The sequence below is a fragment of the Pseudopodoces humilis genome, chromosome 4 (assembly GCF_049639895.1).
Source record: "Pseudopodoces humilis isolate 2021_Gansu_Grassland_sample_001 chromosome 4, ASM4963989v1, whole genome shotgun sequence".
NCBI lineage: Eukaryota > Metazoa > Chordata > Aves > Passeriformes > Paridae > Pseudopodoces > Pseudopodoces humilis.
In genome coordinates, this window is record NC_142203.1 from 804785 (window position 1) to 826699 (window position 21915).

The 21915-nt window shown below is 46.3% G+C and overlaps 1 protein-coding gene across 5 annotated transcripts in view; it reads left to right on the top strand.

Moving 5' to 3' along the window:
* RASGRF2 (Ras protein specific guanine nucleotide releasing factor 2) overlaps window positions 1-14363 on the top strand; it is a 115396-nt gene extending 101033 nt beyond the window's left edge. For all 5 annotated transcript variants that reach the window (XM_088054377.1, XM_088054378.1, XM_088054380.1 and 2 more), the window contains exons 19-27: window positions 903-1015; window positions 6926-6986; window positions 7633-7736; window positions 8755-8839; window positions 9848-10045; window positions 11559-11638; window positions 12659-12776; window positions 13518-13586; window positions 14226-14363. In XM_088054377.1, the coding sequence (XP_087910503.1) occupies window positions 903-1015; window positions 6926-6986; window positions 7633-7736; window positions 8755-8839; window positions 9848-10045; window positions 11559-11638; window positions 12659-12776; window positions 13518-13586; window positions 14226-14318 (921 nt within the window). In that variant the 3' untranslated portion in view covers window positions 14319-14363. The remainder of the gene's footprint in view (window positions 1-902; window positions 1016-6925; window positions 6987-7632; window positions 7737-8754; window positions 8840-9847; window positions 10046-11558; window positions 11639-12658; window positions 12777-13517; window positions 13587-14225) is intronic.
* Window positions 14364-21915: the final 7552 nt, after the last annotated feature.

Below are 21915 nucleotides of genomic sequence, written 5' to 3' on the forward strand. Positions count from 1 at the left end.
GGATTCTTTGGGAATGAAACACCGTGCTCCTGTGCCCAGCTGCCAAATATCCCCCATTTTCAGTAACGTCGTGCCTCCCGTTGCCATGGGAACGGGAGGGAGCTGCACACACCTGGTCCAGCCTGCAGGTAGCTGTGGGTTTTCGGGGAGGATCTGTGCTGCACCAGGCAGCTGAAGGATTTTTAGCTTCCCCATCGAGATGCTTAGCTTGGAGCCCAGTACAAGAATTTCTGGAGTCTGCCCCGAGGCTTGCCTGTAAGCTCCCACCTCAGAGTTTGAACATCCATGATTGAAGAATGCCCAAAACTCCCCTCTCCTGACTCCTCCAAGTGCAGAATTTGGAGCCAGGTGTCTGTGTCAGCTATCAGCCTGCCCCAGAGGAAATTAAAATGCTGCAGCTCTTGAGTGCAGGGCCAGCTTGTTTAGTGAACTCATTAGTTTGGGCACTCCACAAAAAGCAGTCCCTTCCAACAGGGTGGGCAGGAGATGGAAAACACCAGAGGGGAGGCAGAAGAGCAGAGAAACTCCAGAAAGCAGTGGTGGGAAGCCAAGGATCCTGCCTTACCTCTGCAATTAAACACAGAGGACAGAGAGGATGCTGTGGGTCTTGGCCAGATGCAGGTGATAATTCCCAAAAGGAATCACCTGATCATCCCATCTCCACTCAGAGGGAAAAGGTCAGAAAGGAGAAAAATCCCAGCCTTTGGGACATCCTACTTCTGTGGCCAGTTTCACTACCACAGCTTTCTATAAAGATTTTCAAACATAGTAGTGGGAAAAAACCCCTCAAACCTAATTGGGAAACAAAAATAAAAAGGGGGAAAACCCATTAGAATATATCCTTCCAGCTGTTTGATTAAAACTGTTAGGACTAAAGGTAGTAAAACTTTTTTCCTTTTCAGGATTTTGAGCTGAACAACGAGCTGAAAATGAACGTGTTAAATTTGCTGGAGGAAGTTTTGAGAGACCCTGACCTTCTGCCACAAGAAAGGAAAGCTACTGCAAACATACTGAGGTAAATGCATTTCTGATTATTTCACCTGTTAACTGCAGCACAGAGCGACACACACTCCGTATCCAGGAATTCACAGGGTTGGGTTTTCCTCCAGAGGATTTAATTTTGAAGGATTACTAAGTGTTTTATGAGCCATAAAACAGAGCCTGTTTCATTCATAAAAATACCTGTATTGGAAAGCTTTGCTGCAGAACAGCTGACAGCCACGAGTTCAGCCCTCAAGTATGAGTGAGAACAGATCTGTCTACAAAATGTGAATATTTTACAGCCACTGATCTTCAAGTACATTGTTCTGCAATCCTGAGGAGCAGTAAACATTTAAACACTAAGCAAATCAATAAATTACTTGAGGCATTTACAGGCTAGTGAATAAAATAAAACATCATGGAATATACAGATAAATCTGCAGTGTGTTTTGTTAACATTTATGAAAGTATTCTGCAGGTAAACCATTACATGTGCAACAAATAGAGTATGCCTGAATTTTCTAAGACCATTTGACAGGTTTCCAAAAGAATTATGAAAAAAAATGGCTGAAAAATTCACTTGTGAGGACAAATATCAAACGAAAGATAAGAAACACAGATAAGTTCTTATTAAAAGCACCTTTTCCTCTTACATAAACAAAAATGATAATTTATTTTAATAACACCATGCGTAAACATAGTGCAAACGATGAATTGTCTCCATTTGCATCCTTTTACTGCTGTTCTAGGAAAGGGTTGTTAATGTTTGTGTTCTCTCCCCTCCTAGAAATGACGTGCCTGAGCACAGTGTCTGATCCACCATTTGTATCATTAGATGTTAGATCATTATACGTTCATCAGATATTTCCTTTTTTCCACATTTTCCAGAAATTCAGACTGAATTTTTGACCATTCTTTGAAATTTTGGTTTCTGGTTTGTTTTGGGGTTTTTTTTGTTTGGTTTTTTTTTTTGTTGTTTTTTTTTGTTTTGTTTTGTTTTTTGCAAAGGGTTAAAACAAAGGAAAAAGAGTTTTTCCTTTTAGCCTTGGCTAAAAGCTCCTTTATTGCTTTTCAAGACTGTTTAGCAATGCTGCTCAACAGACATGGATGCTGGACAACCTGATGTGAAATATTTCACTCCTACTTCCTTGTGAATTAAATTTCAATCCAATTCCTCACCCTTTCACTGGAAAGGAAAGGGTGACATTTTGGGGAAATGTCTGGTAATTAGGAGTGATTTCCAGAGTTTAACAAGGCACTGTAGTTGCTGCTGGAGACACAGGCTCTCAGCAAGAGAGTAAGGAATTACAGGACATCATTAATATATTTTATTTAATATTAATATAATATTACAGAAGTAAAGGGCATTACAGGCTATAAGGAGTAATTTGCAGCTGTTTGTGTGTAACTTTATTTGTGATACTGTGATATATTGTGAAACTGGCACGTTCCCTTGCTCTTCCACAGTCCTTAATTTTTATTGCACATTCTTAAAATAGCTTTTTTTTTATTTATAAGCTTTAAAAAAGCCCTGATGGACTTGCTGGTGGGAGCAGGGTCCCGTGGAGGCTGTGAGCACCGAGTCCTGGGGCACCCAGGGTGCAGCTCCTCAGCCTGGGGGTGCACTCAGGGGCAGAACCAGCTGCCCAACTTGAATATGTTATATTCAATATCAGAATATGAAATGGGGGGTGGCTCCTGCCAGGGGGTTTAGCCTGGGAGAGCATCCTGGACCAGCTCTGGAGCTGGTGTTGTGGAGGGTGAGAGACCAGCAGAGGTGAGCTGTGCACACCTGACCAAACCCAGAGGTGCCCAGGGCTGCAGGAACACAGCTTTTCCTGCATTTCCAGGAAAACACAGCATTTCCAGGAAAACACCAGTGCTGTGTGGTGCAGAGGAGGGCGTGGGGTTTGTTCTCTGCCCCGTGGTGCCCTGGCTGCCTCCGGAGGTCACACCAAGCGCTGATCCTGCCCCAGGCTGGGGTGCTCTGGCTGTCTCTTGTCTCCAGAGATGGCTGCAGGAATCAGCTGCTGCTGACCCAGAGCTGCTCAGCCTCGGGACGAGGCTCCCCTGAGGAGCTCCTGGTCCTGCAGGGTCCCTGCCACAGCATCATTCCCTTTTCTGCACCGCACTGGGGACCCCCTGTCAGCCTGCACACCATGCTCTCAGTGTGGACGGCTGGCCTGCAATGAAGAAAACGATTTCCTGAGTTCCCACAGCCTTCCCCAAGGCCCTTGTGAAGGGTTTGCATTTCAAAGAGCCCTGTGGTGGCAGCCTGTGTGTACCTGAGGCACCAAAACCTCAGCACAGGGGGCAGGCAGGGAATGCAGCGCTCCTGCCACAGTCTCTCCCTGCCAGGGAGGAGATCCTCTCCACCAAAAACCTCTGAATTTAGGCGTCCTGGCTCTTTCTCCATGGACAGGAGCCAGGCAGGGACTTGCTGTGAATCCCCCTGGATGTCCTGCAGACCCCCAGGGTCTGTCCTCTGGCAGATGTGCAGAGGAGCTCCCAGTTTCCTGCTCCTCTCTCAGCTCCTGCCCCAGGGGCTGGCTTGGAGAGAAGCTGCTCAGCCTGTTCTCCTTGGAGAGATGTCATCCTCCTGCCTTCCCTCTGCACTGAGACTGCCACCTAACACTGCTTGGAGGGGAAATACAAATTACCTGCAGCTGAAGGGCTTTTGTTGTTAGAAACCAATTTGTTTGAAGATTTCTGACAGCGTGCTTTCCATAAGAAAGAGCAGATCTGTCGTACCTGGAAGTTTTGGTGAAACTCTCATTCAAAAGCTTTCTCTGGGACAGGTTGAAAATGGGAAGGAGTAATCCAGTTGATGTGCCCTTCATAAAAATAGTCACCCACCCACTTGCTGAGTGAGTGCTATAAAATTTTGTTGTTCTGCAGAGGTGCTTGCTGCAGGCATTTTGTCTAAAACATGTGTTCTATCAGAATTCTGGGGTGCCTGTCAGCTGTCACTGTAGGCCCTGGCTTCCCCACATCTCAGTTTTTGTAGTCTGCTCTCGAGTCTGAAAGGCTGACAAATGCAGAATGGGTTTAAGACAAGCACTTCTTGTCAAAAATTCAATTCCAAGCATTCATGAAAAATTGTTCATGCTTTTTGAGGCTTGGCACGGCCATTTTCTATGTCTCCCTGAAGGATATTGGGTAAAAATATGTCCTTTTAGAAACTGCCCCAGCCTTTGCATGCAAGCACATCCTTGGAAAACCCATCCCCTTGTTAGCAGAGATCCGAGGAGCAGGAAAGGTTGGGTTTTGTTCCTAAGATCCATCAGTCAGCTCTGGGAAAGGCTCTGCTTAGAATGGGAATGACAAGGAGAATGTTGATGGGAGATGCTGAGCTGCTTCATGCCTTGAGTCATCAAACAAAGCAGCTGGTATTTCTTGCATGATGGGATTTCTGTTGTGTGCACTGACAGGGTTTCTCTTCAGGGTAAAAAAGCTTTTTTTGATTTGGTATCTGTTCTGAAAGCCAGGCAGACCTCTCAATGTACATTTTGCTTGAGATTTTATCAGCCTTATTTACTAACCCCTGAAATCTAGATAAAATTTAATTGGTAACAAAACAGGAAGGTTTAAATTCAGAGTGAACAGCAGTGAATAACTTTGATAGATAATCCTATCTGGAGAAAACCAGGTTGCTTCAAGAAACAGCTCCTCCTTCTTCTTTAGACTAAACATAAATGAAATTGAGGGATTTGCAGATGTCAAAATGGGATGGATGAACACTTTTGTTGCCCTGTGTGGTCTCACCAAACAACACATTTCAGACTCTCTAACTTGCACTAGCTTTTAAATATTTTTATATGCTTTATGTACCACAAAGAAAGAACGAAGTGCTAATATTTTCAAATACTTTCAAATAGAAAATGATTTTAATATTTGGCCTGCTCAGGCATGAAGAATAGTGAGAGGGAAAGAATCTTAACTGTTGATTCTAAGAATTCATTCTTCACTTCTGAGGATACAGCTCAGTCCTCCCTGAGGCTGACACGGCTCAGGGGAGCCCCTCTGTGCCTCTGCTGTCTCTTGGGACTGTTTCCACAAGGATCTGCTTCTTCCCAGCTCCCAGGGAGTGCAGTGGGAGCTGTCCAGGCAGGGCTGGCAGCCCATGAGTGTCCCCAGTCCTCTGCTGAAGCTGGGTGTCCCAAGGCTGACAGCAGGACTGAAGTGGAATCTGCTGTTGATGACATCAAAAAACACCATTATCTGGTCTCCAGACCTGTTGCCCTCTGCAGATTTCAGTGTAGAATACTTATGGATAAAAGGAGAGTTGGTTTTGGTTTATTTCATGAGACCACTGTGCTAGGAGAAAAGCATCTGCTTAGAATGACACGTTGAGAGTCCACACAAAACATGAGATGTCCTGGTAGAGAGTATGGGGGGAAGTGTAATTGTTTTCAGCCTTTTAGGAATCCCACGTTTCATACTTTATTTCATATTAAGCAAGCACAAGGATGTCTGTATCAGAGGAGAGAACCTGATCTAACATAAAGTTATATTTAAGTAACTTGGATGGTGGATTTTGCAAGACTGGTGGGAATGTCTGGGGCAGAGGGACAGGGCCCATGATGTTTCCATTGCCAGGAAAAAAACCTCTAAAACCTCTTGCCGTGGGGTGAACAACACCTCCTGCAGCCCCCAGGCGTGAGGAGCAGCACAAAATAAGCTGCTCTGCAGGACAGATTGCCAGGCTATTTACAGGGACTGAGGATGCACTCCTCATTATCCCAGCAAGGAGCTTAGGGTTCTCCTGCAGGGGTGAGCACGCCTTGCCCATCAGACACAAGGTGTTTCCAGCCCTTATGGGGGGAAAAAATTAAAAATAAAAGGGTTCTGTGAGGATTTGGAAGGCTGCAGATGAAGGGAAGGAGGTGTCTGAGGTCCTGTCTGCGTGGCTCCTTTCACATTCTTGTGGCAGTAGAGATGGACGCGACACTGTTTTCTTCATGTAACAAATATATCGTTCACAGCTCGTACTTACATGGTTTCTGAAAGCATTTTGTTTAATTCTAATTGGTTAGTAACCTGTTGCTGCTCAGTTCACTGGTTACCAGTTGCTAGTGGACATTCCTGCTGAGGACTTTTTTTCCCTAAGGTGTTTACATTTTTGTCTCGTGGGTATAGAACCAGTTCTCATGGGTACAAGTCCTTTTCTTGCAGGTGGAAATTGATTTCCACAAGAACAGGCTGATATATGCAGGCTGGTTCTCACAAATACAGGCCTGATTTTTGATCAAAAATTAGATTTTACAGGGCCTTTCTTTTGCAGGGTTTTACCTGTATGCAATGCACTCTTACTTATGTTCCTTCTCCCTACATCTTTTCATTCCTCTCTTACATAGATCCAACGTTTTCAAGGTTTCCTTGTGTCTGTAATTTCCACATGAAGAAGTAAGACCTTGTAATTATGTGCCAGTACACTACATCAGGGAAGGTGGTGTTTGATCAATGCTTACTTTTACCTAGTTAATTTTTGACCCATTTCTCCAAAATAACCACATGATAATCACAGGTTTTCTGTGACAGAACTGGGAACATTCATTCACATTTTATTGCTGAAAGGAAATCATGTCCTTGCTACAAGGAAAAGCTGCAGTTTGCTGTCCATTTCCACACTCTGAGCTCGGTGTGGGACACTGAACAGGACAATTTCCAGGATTCATTAATTGAGAGATCTTAAACATCCATGAAAATATTTTACCTTACATGTCTCTAATGTTGCAAAAGTTTGTACACTTTTACTGTGAGCAAGACATGACCTTTTAGGTTACAGATTTATTTGTTTTTTCTTTACTTCCTCAATTGCATATTTAGGATTTATTTTAGAGAAACCATTTTGCTGATCTATGATAAGGTTTTACCATGATAATGAATAATAATAATAATAATAATTATAATAAGTAAGATTTTCTGTTACTGTATTTTCCAGGACTCTTTCTCAGGATGATCAAGATGATAACCATTTGAAAATAGAGGATATCATCCAGATGGTAAGTTCCTCTTGAGAGTTAAGCATAAATATTCCTATAGATATTCCTATAAATTTAGGATGTTTAAATATATAGGATATAGGGTATATAAATATTCCTGTCAAAATGTTGTATGTTTGAGTCAATAAATATATAATATAAAAATATATAAATATATATATATGTATAAATATATATATAAATATAAATATATATGTATAAATAAATAATATATGATATCTAATATATATTAATAAATTAGATATATTATTTTATAGATAATGTATATATTCTTATATACTGATCTTTTATTCCAGGAATGTCCATTTCAGTTTAAAGATTGTAACATTTTGGAGCCCATATCAAAACCGAACACATCAAAATTTTAGTATTCGGGTAAAATCTCGAGATTTTAAAAAAAGGGGAAGATATTACTGTGTGTGAAATCAGAGGTGCAGAATGTGCAGAGTTTAATTAAGCTGCCCTCATGCTCCTGGGCTGGTGGTGTGTTCCTGCTCTATGGGTTTCCAGCCGGGCGTTTGTGCTGTTAATCCTTATTTCTCCTTATGCCGGAGTTGATCCCGCCGCGGTGTGGGAGGTCCCCAGGCGGCTGCTGGTGGCCCGTGGCACGCAGAGAGAGCCCTGAGTGTTGCCCTTGCTTTTGCAGCCAGACTGCCCCAAGCCCGAGAGCTTCGAGACGCTGTCGGCCATGGAGCTGGCGGAGCAGATCACCCTGCTGGACCACGTCGTGTTCCGCAGCATCCCCTACGAGTGAGCACAAACCCCTCCTGTGGCCCTCAGAGCTCTGCTGGGGTGGCCAGCACCCCAAAACCCCCTCTCCTTCACAAGTTATCTAACAATGCCTGATCTGCTCTATTACAGAAGGAATTGTTTATTTTATAGACACAGAAATGCCAGACATAAGGCTTGAAACGAGCCAGTACTCACAGGAGTAAGGACAAAAAGGAAATTACTAGAAGGAGTGCACGGTGTGAGGTTAAGGGTACCTGGTAATGTTACAGCTAGGGAAGAAGTGATATAACCGAGGGTTCCATGGATCTTCCTGTCCGGGGGTTGTTGGGGCACACACCGAGATCCTTTCCCTCAATCCCCAGGGAAGTAACCACGGAATCTGAGTCCAAACTCCAGGGAGGAGTCTCAAACACTTTCAGGGTGTGGGAGGCTTCTGCCTCTGTGATAACTCGTGTGTCTTTTAGAGTTTGCAGAACAGTCAGGAATATTTCTGCTCTCTCTTCCCAGATTTGCTGTCCAGACTGAGATGTTGATTCTGAGCTGGGACCTGACCCTTTTGGTGCCAGAGGTGCCCCTTTGGGCCTTTCAGCCCCTGGGTTATCTCCTCCCTGTCTGCACCAGCTGTGTGCTGGAGAGGGCACAGAGGACAGTCCTGGCACTGAGTGTCCCCTGGGGGCACAGGGACCACCAGGCTGGGGTGGCCACCACACCCCAACTCAGCCCCTGACCAAAGGCTTTGCACACATAAAAGGATAATGTGGTGTAAATAGGGTCACAGCACTGGAAATTAGGATGGGGTGATGGGGGCAGAGAGGATTAAGAGAAAAATAAATCTTCTTTACAATATTTACCATTTCAGACAGCATTAGAAATGGTATAGTGAGACGCTGGAATTAATGTAAAGCTGCGTTATTAGCTTCCAGCAAATTGAGGTATCACTGAAATCTGCTTAGGCTGGTTACAGACAGACTCTTGTACTGCATTTATGATGATTTTGTTTGCTTTTTTCTATCCCATCTATCCCATCAATGTCTAGAGAGTTCCTTGGGCAGGGCTGGATGAAAGTGGATAAAAATGAGAGAACGCCCTATATTATGAAAACTAGTCAACACTTTAATGATGTAAGTACACTCAAATACAGATTTGCTTTCTAGGAACCCCATGGACTGTCTCTGACCTCTGGATCAAAAGTCCTGGGTTTTGTTGCAATGTGATGTAATGTGTTATCTATTAGTGACTAAATGCTGCAGCCTCTTTGTAATGAACCATTGAAATCAAACCAGATGAAGATTCTCGTTTCCAGTAACTGGTACTCAGCATTTCAGTGGCAATTTAAGAGAGCAGAACATTTTAAACCGTAGCACAGTGCCTTTCAGCCTACTGGAGAAACTGTAATTTCTCCAGAGAAATACAACACCAATGCCATGCCTTTGTATTCCTAAACACATCTTTCTCCATTATCATTTTCCTTGAATTGTACTGGGAGACTTCCAGGTTTATCACTGATGGCTTGGAGACCTTCCCATTGCATCTCCACCCCTTCTTTCCTGTTCTCATCCCCTCCCCTGCCTCGAGCTCTGTTTCCAATGTTGTTTCCCTGGGTTTCTGAATCACAGAATTCACAGAATCACTGGGTTGGAACAGACCCACAAGATCATCGAGTCCAACCCAGCCCTAACAACCAGACCATGGCACTCAGTGCCACGTCCGGTCTTTTCATAAACCCCTCCAGGGATGGTGACTGCAGCACCCCCCTGGGCAGCCCATCCCAGCGCCCAGTCCCTCTTTCAGTGAAGAATTTTTTCCTGATGTCCAGCCTGAGCTTCCCCTGGTGCAGCTCGAGGCTGTCTCCTCTCGTGCTGCCGGTGGCTGCCAGGACAAAGAGCCCGACCCCCAGCTGCCTACAGCCACCCTTCAGGGAGCTGAAAGAGAGTGATGAGGTCTGTGCTGAGCCTCCTTTTCTCCAGGATAAACACCCCCAGCTCCCTCAGCCCTTCCTCACTCGTGCTCCAGGAGCCATCACTTCTGTCCTGCCTAGCTGGGGGTTTTGCTGCCTTGCCCATCAATTTGTGACATATTAGAAGGGACTGTGGGTCAGTTCCCTGAGCCCTGCCTCTCTCCGTGGCCAGATGAGCAACCTGGTGGCCTCGCAGATCATGAGCTACGCCGAGGCGCCCTCGCGGGCCAGCGCCATCGAGAAGTGGGTGGCGGTGGCCGACATCTGCCGCTGCCTGCACAACTACAACGGCGTGCTGGAGATCACCTCGGCCCTCAACAGAAGTGCCGTCTACAGGCTCAAGAAAACCTGGGCAAAGGTGTCCAAACAGGTGAGAGGGACGCGGCCGGGGCAGCGGCTCTGGGACCCAAGGCTCCTCGCCGTGCCCAGGGGTTGAGACGGGATCCCCTCCTGCTTTGCCACCACGCGGGCGTTTCCTGCTCCTGAAATTCAGGTTTTTTTTATCTGTGGGAACAAAATGTTTTCAATGTAATTGGCAGGTGCCAAAGACTGTTTGGCCTGAGCTGCTGAAATGTTCGAGTAAATTAAGTGTAGGTGTTTTCTGATGGACACATCTGGGTGGTTGCAAAGCTACGTGGTGGTTAAAGTCTGGTCAGTGCCTAAAACAGGATCTGCCAGTGCAGAAAGCCTTTAGGAGGATCACAACTTCTCAGATCCCTGAGGCTTTTCTACCCAGAAAGAGACTGCTGATAAAAGGTCTGCTTTCTCATTTAGGAGCTCAGTTTAGGTGCAGTGAACACCTCTCCCGAGCCCTTACCTGGCTGCTGAGGATGTCAGCAGAGACTGTGAGAATGACTGCCAGCCACAAAAACATGACACAGACATGGAAAAAAACAGGCCTGTCAGGATGAAGATAATCCAGTCTTTTATGTTCTGTGTTCTAAATGTTACTGAGAAATACAATTAAAATACATTCTGACTGCACCACCCTGTCCAGTCAGCTTTTCGCCAGCTGCCTCACAGCTGGTGCTATGTTCTTCTGTTTAAAAATCTGTGAAAAATTCTTCCAATACAAACTGTTATAAGTGAGTTTACCTCCAAAAAGTTTTATGGATAGAATTTGTCTGATTTTTGAGCTTTTCAGTTAAAAAAGAAGAAACCAAAGCCACAGCAGACTGATGTTGTGGCACAGTCCTCTGGTACCTGTGGGGAATGCAGTCTGGCTTTGTCATCAGCCTGCTCTGTAGAGGGAAGTGACTCTGTCTGCCTACAACTCTCTCTTAATTGGAAATTCAGTTCCAAGTATGAAGAATTTCTCATCATTCTCTACGCTGAAGTCTCAAGCCAGTAGCATAAGCAGGCTGAAAATCAAACTTATTTCACTTAAGAAGGAACCAGGGCCTGGTGATGCCCACTGACAATGATCTGTGTATAAATACATTATACATGGATATATTCTGATTTACATACTCACTTTTTCTCTGGAACTTGGAGGTGAGATCAGCTCCAAGGCAGTGACCACCCCTTGCTGTCACCAACTTCAGAGGCTCCTCAGCAGCCTGTAGGCTCTGTCACACTGTGTGCACAGCAAACTGAATTCCAGACCATTAATGTAATAAACGTGTGGGTTCTCCTCCACTCACAGGGTGATGACATTAGCATCAGCGCAGGCTCTGTGTATCACTCACAGGGAAACTTCAATGCTGCCTAATCTCCATTTTCAGAAAGACAGGAGGAGCTGCAGTAAGGCTGAATTCCTAATGCCTGTGGTACTGCTCTTAAAAATGGGGTGGGGAAGATAAGTGAATTACACCTTTGATAGAATCTAATTACAGTCTTTTACATGCAGCAGCAATGACGTTTGCAATGCATTTTCTTCCTAGACAAAAGCACTCATGGACAAGCTTCAGAAGACTGTGTCATCTGAAGGAAGATTTAAAAACCTGAGAGAAATGCTCAAAAAGTACGCCTCCCTACAGTATACAACTGTGTTTTGTTATAAACAGTGGATAGTTCATGTTAAAGATTAACTGGCTTTGATTAAGCTTTAATAATTAATTTGGTTTTGGTTTTTGGTTTTTTTTTTTGCCTAGTAACCTTTTAAAATGTAGGTTGGTTGTATTTGGCATTGTTGTTTTGCTGAATATGCTGTGATTTAATGCCCTTGGTGGGTAAACATAGTAGCTCCAGAGAATTCCTAAAACAAATTAAACTATTTTTCTGTGTTAGCATTCCCTGTTGGGGTTTCACTTACACTGATAAACATTTTCAATAAGTGTAGAGCCAGCTTTATAAATTAAAGTTTTTATGAAAAACAGGATTGTTCTAGCTAAGAATTTTAGGGCTTGGGACTAAGCCTGTGTCACAGGCTAAGACACATTCATATGACACAAAATTATGTTTCTGACAATAAATTATGAGAAGAACATAGAGACAGGACAAAGGCAGAGGGATGATTCTTCTCCTGTGGCCTCCCAGCTGGCTGGAAAATAACCTGCTTTTTTTGTGCAGCAGTTCTTGATTATTGTCTTCTTTAATTGATTTGCCGGATTGTGCTTGACATTCTGTAATTTTGGTATCCAGGATATTCCATGTCAAGTGTTCCACAATTTATGTACTGATTCCAGCTGTACAAAAACCTGAATTTTTGTGAGTTTTGTAATAGGAAGCAGGCTTTTCAGAAGCGAGTGGCACAACTACCTCAAGTGATCTTGAGAGAAGCTGAGGACCGAGCAGCCAGAATAATTAATGGCGTATTTTTAAAAATGCCATTAATATTAGATAATGGACATAATGCATTCAGCCTCTCAAAGGCAGAGCAAACACACTTCAAGCAGAGCCACGGGAGGTGTTTGTCCTGGAAGGGAATGCAACCCATAGATCAGAACTCAAACTAATAAAGAGTTTGTGCAAGTTAGAGAGAACAAAGAAATGCGTTTGCAAATGCAGCTGCAGGCAGATAATCTGATTTGTTTGTTTGCAGCTGTAACCCACCTGCTGTTCCCTACCTGGGGATGTACCTGACTGACCTGGCGTTTATCGAGGAAGGAACACCCAACTTCACTGAGGAAGGCCTTGTCAATTTTTCCAAAATGAGAATGGTAATTTTCAGTTTCTTGCAGGCTTCTCCAGTTTAATCGTGTGAGTTAATTATTGATTTCACCGTGACTCCTCCGGGTTTTCCTCCTCCGGAGGTGCTCTGGTGCCGTGCAGGAGAGGCAGCGATTGCAGAGCAGTGGCTGGAGCCCAGTCTTCTATCACCACCTCCTGGCAGGCTGGCTGCTCTCACAGGCTGAGCTTGTCCCCAGTTCACTTGCTGAGAAAGGACAGCAAAAGCAGCTGCCTGCAGCTCGTGAAGGAGCAAGAAAAAGCTTTTTTAAATAGCCAGAATGACAGGAATGCAGTGATTCACCAGGAAGCAGCAATCACAGTGTTCTTTTCAGAGTGTGCTCTGGTCCATCTGAAAAGCACTTTGAGGTTGATGTCTCTCCCACTGCCATGTAATGGTGTTTTGTGACAGCTCCTGGGAGGGAGGCATGGAGATGTCTCCCCTAATCTCGGTTTAGTGCCCATCCTAGGGCTGCACTCTGCAGCAGTCCCTCCAGGTTAAGAACAGGGAGGTTTCACCATGGGCAGAGGAGGGGCAGGGTGGTTTGCTCGGGCCTGCTGAGGAATAAATGTTTGATTTGGGAAAGCAAAGTCCTGGGGAGCTGCTGGGAGATGATCTCTACCTTTCCCTCCTCCCAAGTTAAATGGAATAATCTGCTGCAGAATTCTTGCTTTGTGTGGTTTAGCTGAAGTCAAGCTGTGGCTGCACTTACATGCCTGTGTTCTTTTGAAAGATCTCCCACATTATCAGGGAAATCCGCCAGTTCCAGCAGACCTCCTACCGCATCGAGCACCAGCAGAAGGTGAGGCTCCTGCCTGCTGCTGAGATCCAGCTGTGGCAGCAATTGCTTCTGAGCTACAGCTGCCACTGACAGCTGGAGCTGCTGTCTTCTGCTCCCACGCCTGGAGGACAGACAGACCCACGGACGTGTCCTTGGGGCCATGAGACCCTCAGCCTGCAGGGACTCTTTGTCTGATGCCTTGTAAAGTTGTTTTGCTCCTTTGGAAGGTGTCTGGGGCTTGCAGCCTTGGAGGGTGTGAGGGGTTCAGAGGGAGGTGTGTTCTCCCTGCCCTGAGATCCTGGGATGAGGGCCAGCAGACGCCCCGAGCACCTGCTGAGGCATCCTGCAATCCTTTTTGTCCTTCTCTGGAGTGATGCAGCTGTGACCAAAGCTGGTCAGTGCCCTCAGAGAGGGCTCATCTCAGACTCCAGAGGGGCAGCTTGGGCTGAGGTAACCTGTCAGAGGATTTTCCCATTCCTAAGAGGAATTACTCCCAATTAATTCTCAGAGTGCTGCTGGTGCACCTTTGTGCCAGCAGCACTCTGAGCACGCTGCATTTCTCAAGACAGCAACACGGGGCTCCCAAATGTGCTGAAAGGGAGGGAAAGCTGGGACATTCCAGCCACATGCAGCCTGCCCAGCTGTGTTTCCCCATGCCAGGTCACTCACTACCTGCTGGACAAGAGCCTGATCATCGACGAGGACACCTTGTACGAGCTGTCGCTGAAGATCGAGCCGCGGATCCCCGCCTGAGGCACCCGTGCAGGGCCTGCAGACAGCCCTTGGACGGGCAGCACATCCTGCATCCTGAGGAGAATGACAGCTCTCTTTTCCACTGAGAGACACACAGTCTCACAGCCTTTCCCTCTCAGGCAACACACACCAGTGTTGGAGGCAAAGGACAGCGACCCTTCCTACCCGGCTTCAGCAATTTCTGCTTTGCAAAGATCACACTTGGCATTAGGGAGCAGGATTTCCTGGGAAACAGGAGACTTTCCTGTGAACAGGCACTCACTGCAGCCATCTCACATGACAAACCAAGGGTAGAGATTTAAATGGTGGCAGTGTACTCAGGTGTGCTAGGATAAATAAGCGAAGTGAGGTGGCTGGGTTGATTTATGTGTTCACTGAGGCAGTAATGGCTTGTGTGTCCTCTTTGTGTTAATTTCATCGCCAAACCTGGATTTTAGCACTCATCTAATGCTTGGAGTGATGTTAAGACAGCATCTAGTAACTTTAGATCTGCAGTTGTTCGAAACACCTGCTGTACATTTAATGCTACTCTTTATGAAAAATTTTCTTCTTTCAGTGTCTCGTCAGCCTTTTCTAAGGCGACTGATTGTGTCTATAAAAATGATTTGTAAATATCTTTTTTCACCAGTGGGAGTATTTGCAGCATGGAGAGCAAATGGAGTGGTGGAATAGTTGTAAATAGCTGCCAGCTGGGAAGGTGAGGGACCCAGAGGGGTGGTGCAGGGGATGGAGAGTCACGCTGCACACAGCCCTGGAAGAGGCACTTTATTTTCCTGCACCTCCTGCAGCTTCTCTGACAAGTCAGGCTACAGAGCACTTTTCTGGACACACTGTGGAGAGAAATACATGTCTGTCTGGCAGCAGGTGGTGATCAGCAGAGAGCACTCAGAGCTGGAGTGACAGTTTTGTTTCATGTGGAATCGGTGGTTTGAAAAATGTCCTTTCTTTTTTTTTTTTTTTATTTTGTTCAGCCATTTGGCACTGATTTAGCTGTAAAACTGAAAGTGTCAGTGGCAAACACTGAATGCCAGCAAACACAAAAGTGTGTATTTTTCTCTGAGCTGGTAATTATCACTTGCATACTTTTGAGAAAATGTGCTGTTTGTAAATGTCTTCAGAGCCTGCTTTTGTGACGTACCAGGTAGATAGATGTCATTTCTATGTCATTTCTACAGTAGCTGGTGCTTCTTGTGTTTTCCTCATCCAGAGTGGCCTGTTGTAGCTGCATGGGAAGTGAGCTCAAATGCTGTAAAGCGCATCGTAGTACAAAACACAGGTGTTAGCACTGTTGAAAACAAAAATTGGCTGGAAAAGTGTCCTTACTTTTCCAATGAAACTCAGCCAGTTGAAGAAATAGGGCTATATCACGGTATACCTCCCTTAAATTCTCTCAGGGAGACAGATGTTCAAAATAGATTGTGACTTAGGCCTATTTGATCTGACTTATCTTACGCAGTCGTGATGCTTCTTAGCGCTGGTGATGAAAAATGGACCTGCCTGGCTTGTGGTTTTTGTCTTTATTTGCACTTTAATGACATTGCTGGCCCAGCCCAGAGCTGCACAATGAGCTCCATTCGTTCTGTCTGCGTGTGACCGCCAGCATCTACAAATGTACCTTAGCAACTGTAAATTTCATTAAGGTCCTTCTCCACAAGGACCATCTTGTAAATAACTGCATGGGGAGGTGTCACAGATACTGGAAAATTCCTCCATTAGAAAAGCAGACAGCAGGAGAGAAGGAAATGCTATAGGAACACTTTAAATAGTTCTGGCTAATGATTGCTGTAGAAGTGTTACTTATAGAAGCTTTTTCTTGTAAAAAATGTGTTTGTTTCTTTTGACTAATGATTGATAAGGAGCTGATTGCATCCCAATGCATGATGTGAGGAAAAAAAAAACCACAAAAAAAGAGCATGGTTTATTTGGACCACAAAACCAAGTGACTGTGTATTTCCTGTACAATAGCAGGACTCCATTCAGTAGTTCCATTAAACACTTTGAAGTAATGGAGCAACAAGGGAAAACGTGGTCCAAAAAAAGTGACTTCTGTTTGGTTTTGTTGCTTCTTTGTTGACAAAGAAAACGTGTAACAGCTGTCAGTGTGAATGGGCATCGCTGTTGTGCGCTATGAAGTGCTGCTTTATCTGCCTGTACCCCGTTTTACCAAATCTGCTCGATGTTTTTAGGGTTACAGGGTACCAATCCTCGCCGTGCTCCTGCCACGGCTGCTCGTCCCGTGCTTCAGGCGTGTGGCCAGCGAGAGGAGGACTCCGGGCAGAGCCGGCCTTTGCCAGAGGGGCTGGGCTTGGAGCCAGGCGTGGTCCTTCAGCCCCTCTGCAAAAGCACGTCCTGCTCACATGCCAAAGGTTGCCTCTTGCCGCGGTCGGGAGGGTTGGATGCTTGATCTGTGTTCGTAGCAGCAGCAAAAGTGTTTGAAAATTATTGTGGTCACAGTAACGTTTGACTTGCTGATGGCTAATGCTGATGTTTTTGCTTGGGGATACAACGCTTTTGCTAAAGCACAGGCAGAGGTGAGGATGCACCTTGCCACCCGCTGGGCACCGCTGGGCACAGCTGGACACGGCTGGACACGGCTGGATAGAGCCGGGCACAGCTGGGCACGGCCAGACACAGCACAGCTGGGCACGGCTGGGCACGGCTGGACACAGCTGGACACAGCTGGGCACAGCTGGACACAGCTGGGCACAGCTGGACAGAGCCGGGCACAGCTGGACACGGCTGGACACAGCTGGGCACGGCTGGGCACGGCTGGGCACGGCTGGACACAGCCGGACAGAGGCGGGCACAGCCGGGCACAGCTGGACACAGCTGGACACAGCTGTTCTGCACCTGGGAGCCGCCCGAGTGCCTCTGGCACAGCCCTGCTGCACGTCTGGGCTGCGGCAGTGGCAGCTGGGCAGCAGCACCCCGCTTTGTCTGCGGCTTTGTCCGGCTGCAGCCTGCCCAGGGTGACACCTGGTGACACCGGGTGACACCGGGGCCGGGGCTCCTCGCTCCCTGTGCCGCCCCGCCGCAGCCACAGAGCATAGAGAGGTGAGGTGAGATGAGGTGAGATGAGGTGAGGTGAGGTGAGGTGAGGTGATGTCAGGTGAGGTGAGATGTCGCCCACCACACGCCCGCTCTTTGCCTCTGGTGTCTCGGGGGGCTCCCGGCCAGGGCTGTCCCGGGCTGGGGTCCCGTCCCACCACGAGGATGTCCCGCACAGAGAAGGGCCGAGGAGCCCCTCCACTTGCCTTCTGAGCCCCCAGCCCGCCTGCGGCGGCGGGGGGCTGCTGCAGCCCGGCGGGGGCTGGCGGCGATGGGGATAAAGCGCTTTCACCAGCCCCGCAGGAGCCCGCAGTAGCAGCCCAGGGCTGAGCCGGGACCCTGGGCAGCAGCACAGACACGTCCCCTTCAGCGACCGAGAGCGCTGGTCACACGCTGACACAGGGTTAGAGTTGCCTTCACCCCCAGCCCCTCCCCGAGAACCCAGCTGTTGTTGGTGACCGAGCCCGGAGCGCTCAGCCTGTCGCTGAAATCCTGTAGAGTTCACAGTGGCCGTGTGTGTTCCTTCTGTCCCTTTCCTCTGGCTTGTCCCGTGGCTTCGTGGTGACAGGGGATCGCTGACCACCCTGATTTCAGAGTAAGGAGTAGGTCCCCGTCCTCTTTCTGCTTTCCTAGTCTTTAATACTGATTATTGTTCTGTAGGATAACAAGGAACTTAATTATTTTAATTATTTATTAACTTAAACCATGTTGATTTTGATTTCAGGACATGTTAATTTTATCCCAAATTGTCCCTCATGTGTGTTATTTATTTTAAGGGTTTTACAGAAACATTGTTTTGTTTGTATCGACATTCATTCTTTCATCCTTTCACTCCTAGCAACAACATTAAACCCTGATGATTTAAAACAGACATTTTTACCCTCTCATACTTTTACTCACCAAGGGCAAAACCCTTCAGACCTCATTCTGATAATACCTTAGGCTTCACCGAGAGCTTTTCATAAGTCTTTGGGGATCTGGCTCTCAGCTATTTGCCTGTTACAGTTTTTGCCTCCAAAGGTCAAATGTCTCTGTCTATGATGCTTTGTGTCCAAAATGCTGCTCAGTGATGGTTGTTCTGTTGTACCTTTACTCCTGAGGTAGTCTCTGAGGTTCTGTTACCTAGGGCAGTAGATGTGTGTTTATTTGACAGATGTACCTCTATCGAATGTGTTACCTAGTGCACAATCCAGATGTTTCTGCATGTATTGCAACTTCTCTTTTGACCTGAGGTTATTGCTTTGTATTGTTAGTAAGGCATACCAGGCAAGGTGTTGTGTGCCTGTGTGCTAATAAACATTGTTTTCTTTCCCGAATTTCAAGAGTCCTCACTGGAATTTATTATTTTACACACCCCCCACCCCCCCCCCATCATGAATAATTCAATCTACTCCTTTTGAACTACTGAGTCTCTTAGAAAAGCGAGTCATTAAAGAGGAAAAAACAAAAAAAAAAAAACAGGGGAAAATCTGATGTCTGCACGGGGAAAGAATGTTTTGAATTACTGCATTTACCCTTCTTTTTCACTCATGATGCACTGCAGCTGCCACAGGCATCACTGGCAATACCTGATACTGGGACTGGTGTCTGCACACCCCTTGCATTCTCTGGGCTGGTGTCCTGCCCTGGATTTAAAAGAACAGTAAAGGCACATTTTATACACAGGAAAAATCAGGAAACACAGTGATCTGTAAGTAGGTCGTGGCACTCCCCTTGTGATAGGAAAACAAGTCTCAGGGAGATGAAATGAGCTGCAAATTGAAGAAAAATAGTTGACAGAGGTTGGGAGTACAAAACCAGGTCTCCAGCTGGCGTTACGTGCTTTAATCACTGGTTACAGCTTTTCTGTGTTGAACTCGGTAGTTTCATGAAAACAGAAAGATTCCTCTTAAATTTGCTTCAGGAATTAACATTTTAAATAAGTAAACAGCAGTGGCACAGCAGGTCTATGTAAGAAGGAGAAACAGCAAATGACATAATAAAATCAACTTCTATTCAGTACTTTGTGACCTTGTGGCCACATCTCCATTCTGCTTGCACTTTTGGTGTTTCACATAAAAACTGAAATTAACTGAAAGAGCAACTTACCCTTGAAGTTGTCAGCTACTGTCAATGGAAGGAAAAAAAATTAATTATAATACTTCCCAAGCAGCTCTGTTTAAAAGTGCTGCAGGACAATTTAATTTCAAGTTGTTTTCCCAACAGTTTAAAACATTAATTTTATTTATGCCAAGCAGTTGGCTGGTTTACATCTTTATTCTGAGGCCATCATTGTAGGATCACGCACTGATTTGGGTTGGGAGGGACCTGAGAGTTGTTCCCATCCCACCCCAGCCCCGGCAGGGCCAGCTCCCAGTGTCCCAGGAGCTCCCAGCCCCAATGTCCAGCCTGGCCTTGGGCACTGCCAGGGATCCAGGGGCAGCCCCAGCTGCTCTGGGCACCCTGTGCCAGGGCCTGCCCACCCTGCCAGGGAACAATTCCTGCCCAAGATCCCATCCAGCCCTGCCCTCTGCCACTGGCAGCCATTCCCTGGCATCTCCAAATAAATCTGAGACCACCCAACTCTCTTCAATGCTGACCACAAAGGAAGCAGGGGAAGCTCGTGGTTTACAGGCTGTTCAAAATCCTCAGCTCTGTGAAGAAATTAGTCTTGAATGATCATGCAAAGATAATGAATAAGAATTGTGAGGGCTGAATTATGCCTTGAAAATTACATTCCAGTATTCTGGCCCTACTTCTCTACCACTTAAAAGAAATAAGAGTTGTGAAGACCAGATTTTTGCTTGAAATTTCCAACTTCACAGAGGACTGAAACAGTGACTGATGCTTGTTCCAGCTCCTGGCTGCTGGGCACTACTCTGTGCACGGGGGTTGGTGAAGCTGGGGCAGCAGAAATCACCTTGGGTTTGTTTTCTCAGAGGTGGCACCTCCACTGTGCCACACTCTGGGTCGGGTGGATGGGCCAGAAACGCTGACAGAATTGTTGATAAAAGCTTGTTTTCTCTCACTCTGCCCTTCCTGACAGTTCTGTGTGTATAGGACTGGGGACAATATGTACAAATCCCATCTAGATCCTTGGTTATGTTTCATGCAGGGCAAACCCAGAACTCTTCCAGACAGAGAAGACACAAAGTCTTATCAGTACCTGATATTTCATTTGAAATAGCAACAATTTGTTTATTCAATTTTGTTTGCTGTGAAAATTTCATGTGCAACAGGAAAACCATCTGAAAAAAGAGCACCTTTGTCCTGCTCCAGCCATTCCCCCCCAGGTTTCCACAACAAAGAAATGCTGGCTCACCACGATGGAAAGAGAGGTGTCCAGAGTTTAGGATACCCTGAATTCTGTGGTTCTTGTGATACCCTGTCAGCTGTGGTTTTTTTGGTCATTACAGGTTGAACCCCCTGACAATCACCATCTCAGAACTGATTCACTTGTGTCTGCAATGCAGCTGGAAAAAAAAAAAATAATAAAAAGGGGAAAAAAAGGACTACTTTTTTGATTTTGGAGATTCCTGCTTTTCCAAAGGGTCACTTCCATGTGTAGGAAAACTTTTTCTCCTCCCTTTAGCCAGGAAACACACTGCTAATTATAGACAGCCTTTCCTCTACTTTGTAGTGGATGTCCTGTGAAGAGCAACTTTATTACCTTAAAAATAGCTGGGGTTATTTTTGAAAGGTTGGTTTGTCCTCGTCAAGCTCTTTATTTGGTGGAGATGCATTAGCACCTCCAGCAGCCCCTCTCTGGAGGAAGTGCAAGCGTGGCATGGCTGCTCTGTGCCTGCTGGTCCCCTTGGCCAGCGTGTGCCCCTGACTGGCACCAAGGGCTGGATTTGCCTCCCCAGCCCCTGTGGGGGTTGGATCCCCTCAAAAAGGGATTTTTCCCCAGCCTGAGGGCTCGGTGGCTGCGCTGTGTAAGGGGATACTGAGCATCCACAGCCATGAGGAATTCTCAGTGAGAGGTCAGGGTAACCCCTGGGTATCAGATGTGTGAGCTTCTCTGCCTTATTCTGAATACCAGGAATTACAGACCCATGGAACTGGAAAACCAGGAACTGCCACCACACCAGGGGACAGACCAGCCTCCAGTGCAGGAGGACATCGTGTCCAGTGGCTCTTTGCTGCTCTAATTTAGCAGAGCTCTGACTTCAGCAGCAGGAGAGACACTGATCCTTGTCCTTGCAAAGAGGCCAAACACAGCCCCTGCAGCCCCCAGTTCCACACACAGAGTTTGTGAGAACAGCTCGGCTCATCCCTCCCACTGCTAAAAATCACCTCCAGCACACGGAAACCTGGCCCCAAACACATTTTATTCTAATTATGGCAATTAGAAAGGGCCTTCCACCAAGCACATTGAGCTTTGTCTGGCCCTTACAGGTAACTCCTGTGCCCAGCAAACTCCAGCTGCTGCGGCCCCTGTGCAGAGGGGGCAGAGGGATTGATGTGAGCTGCAGCTGGATTAACACTCAGTTAATGAACACTGCTGCTGCCTCCCCAGCACGAGCACTGAAACCACAGCAGCATTTCAGTTGTTAGACAATTACATTGG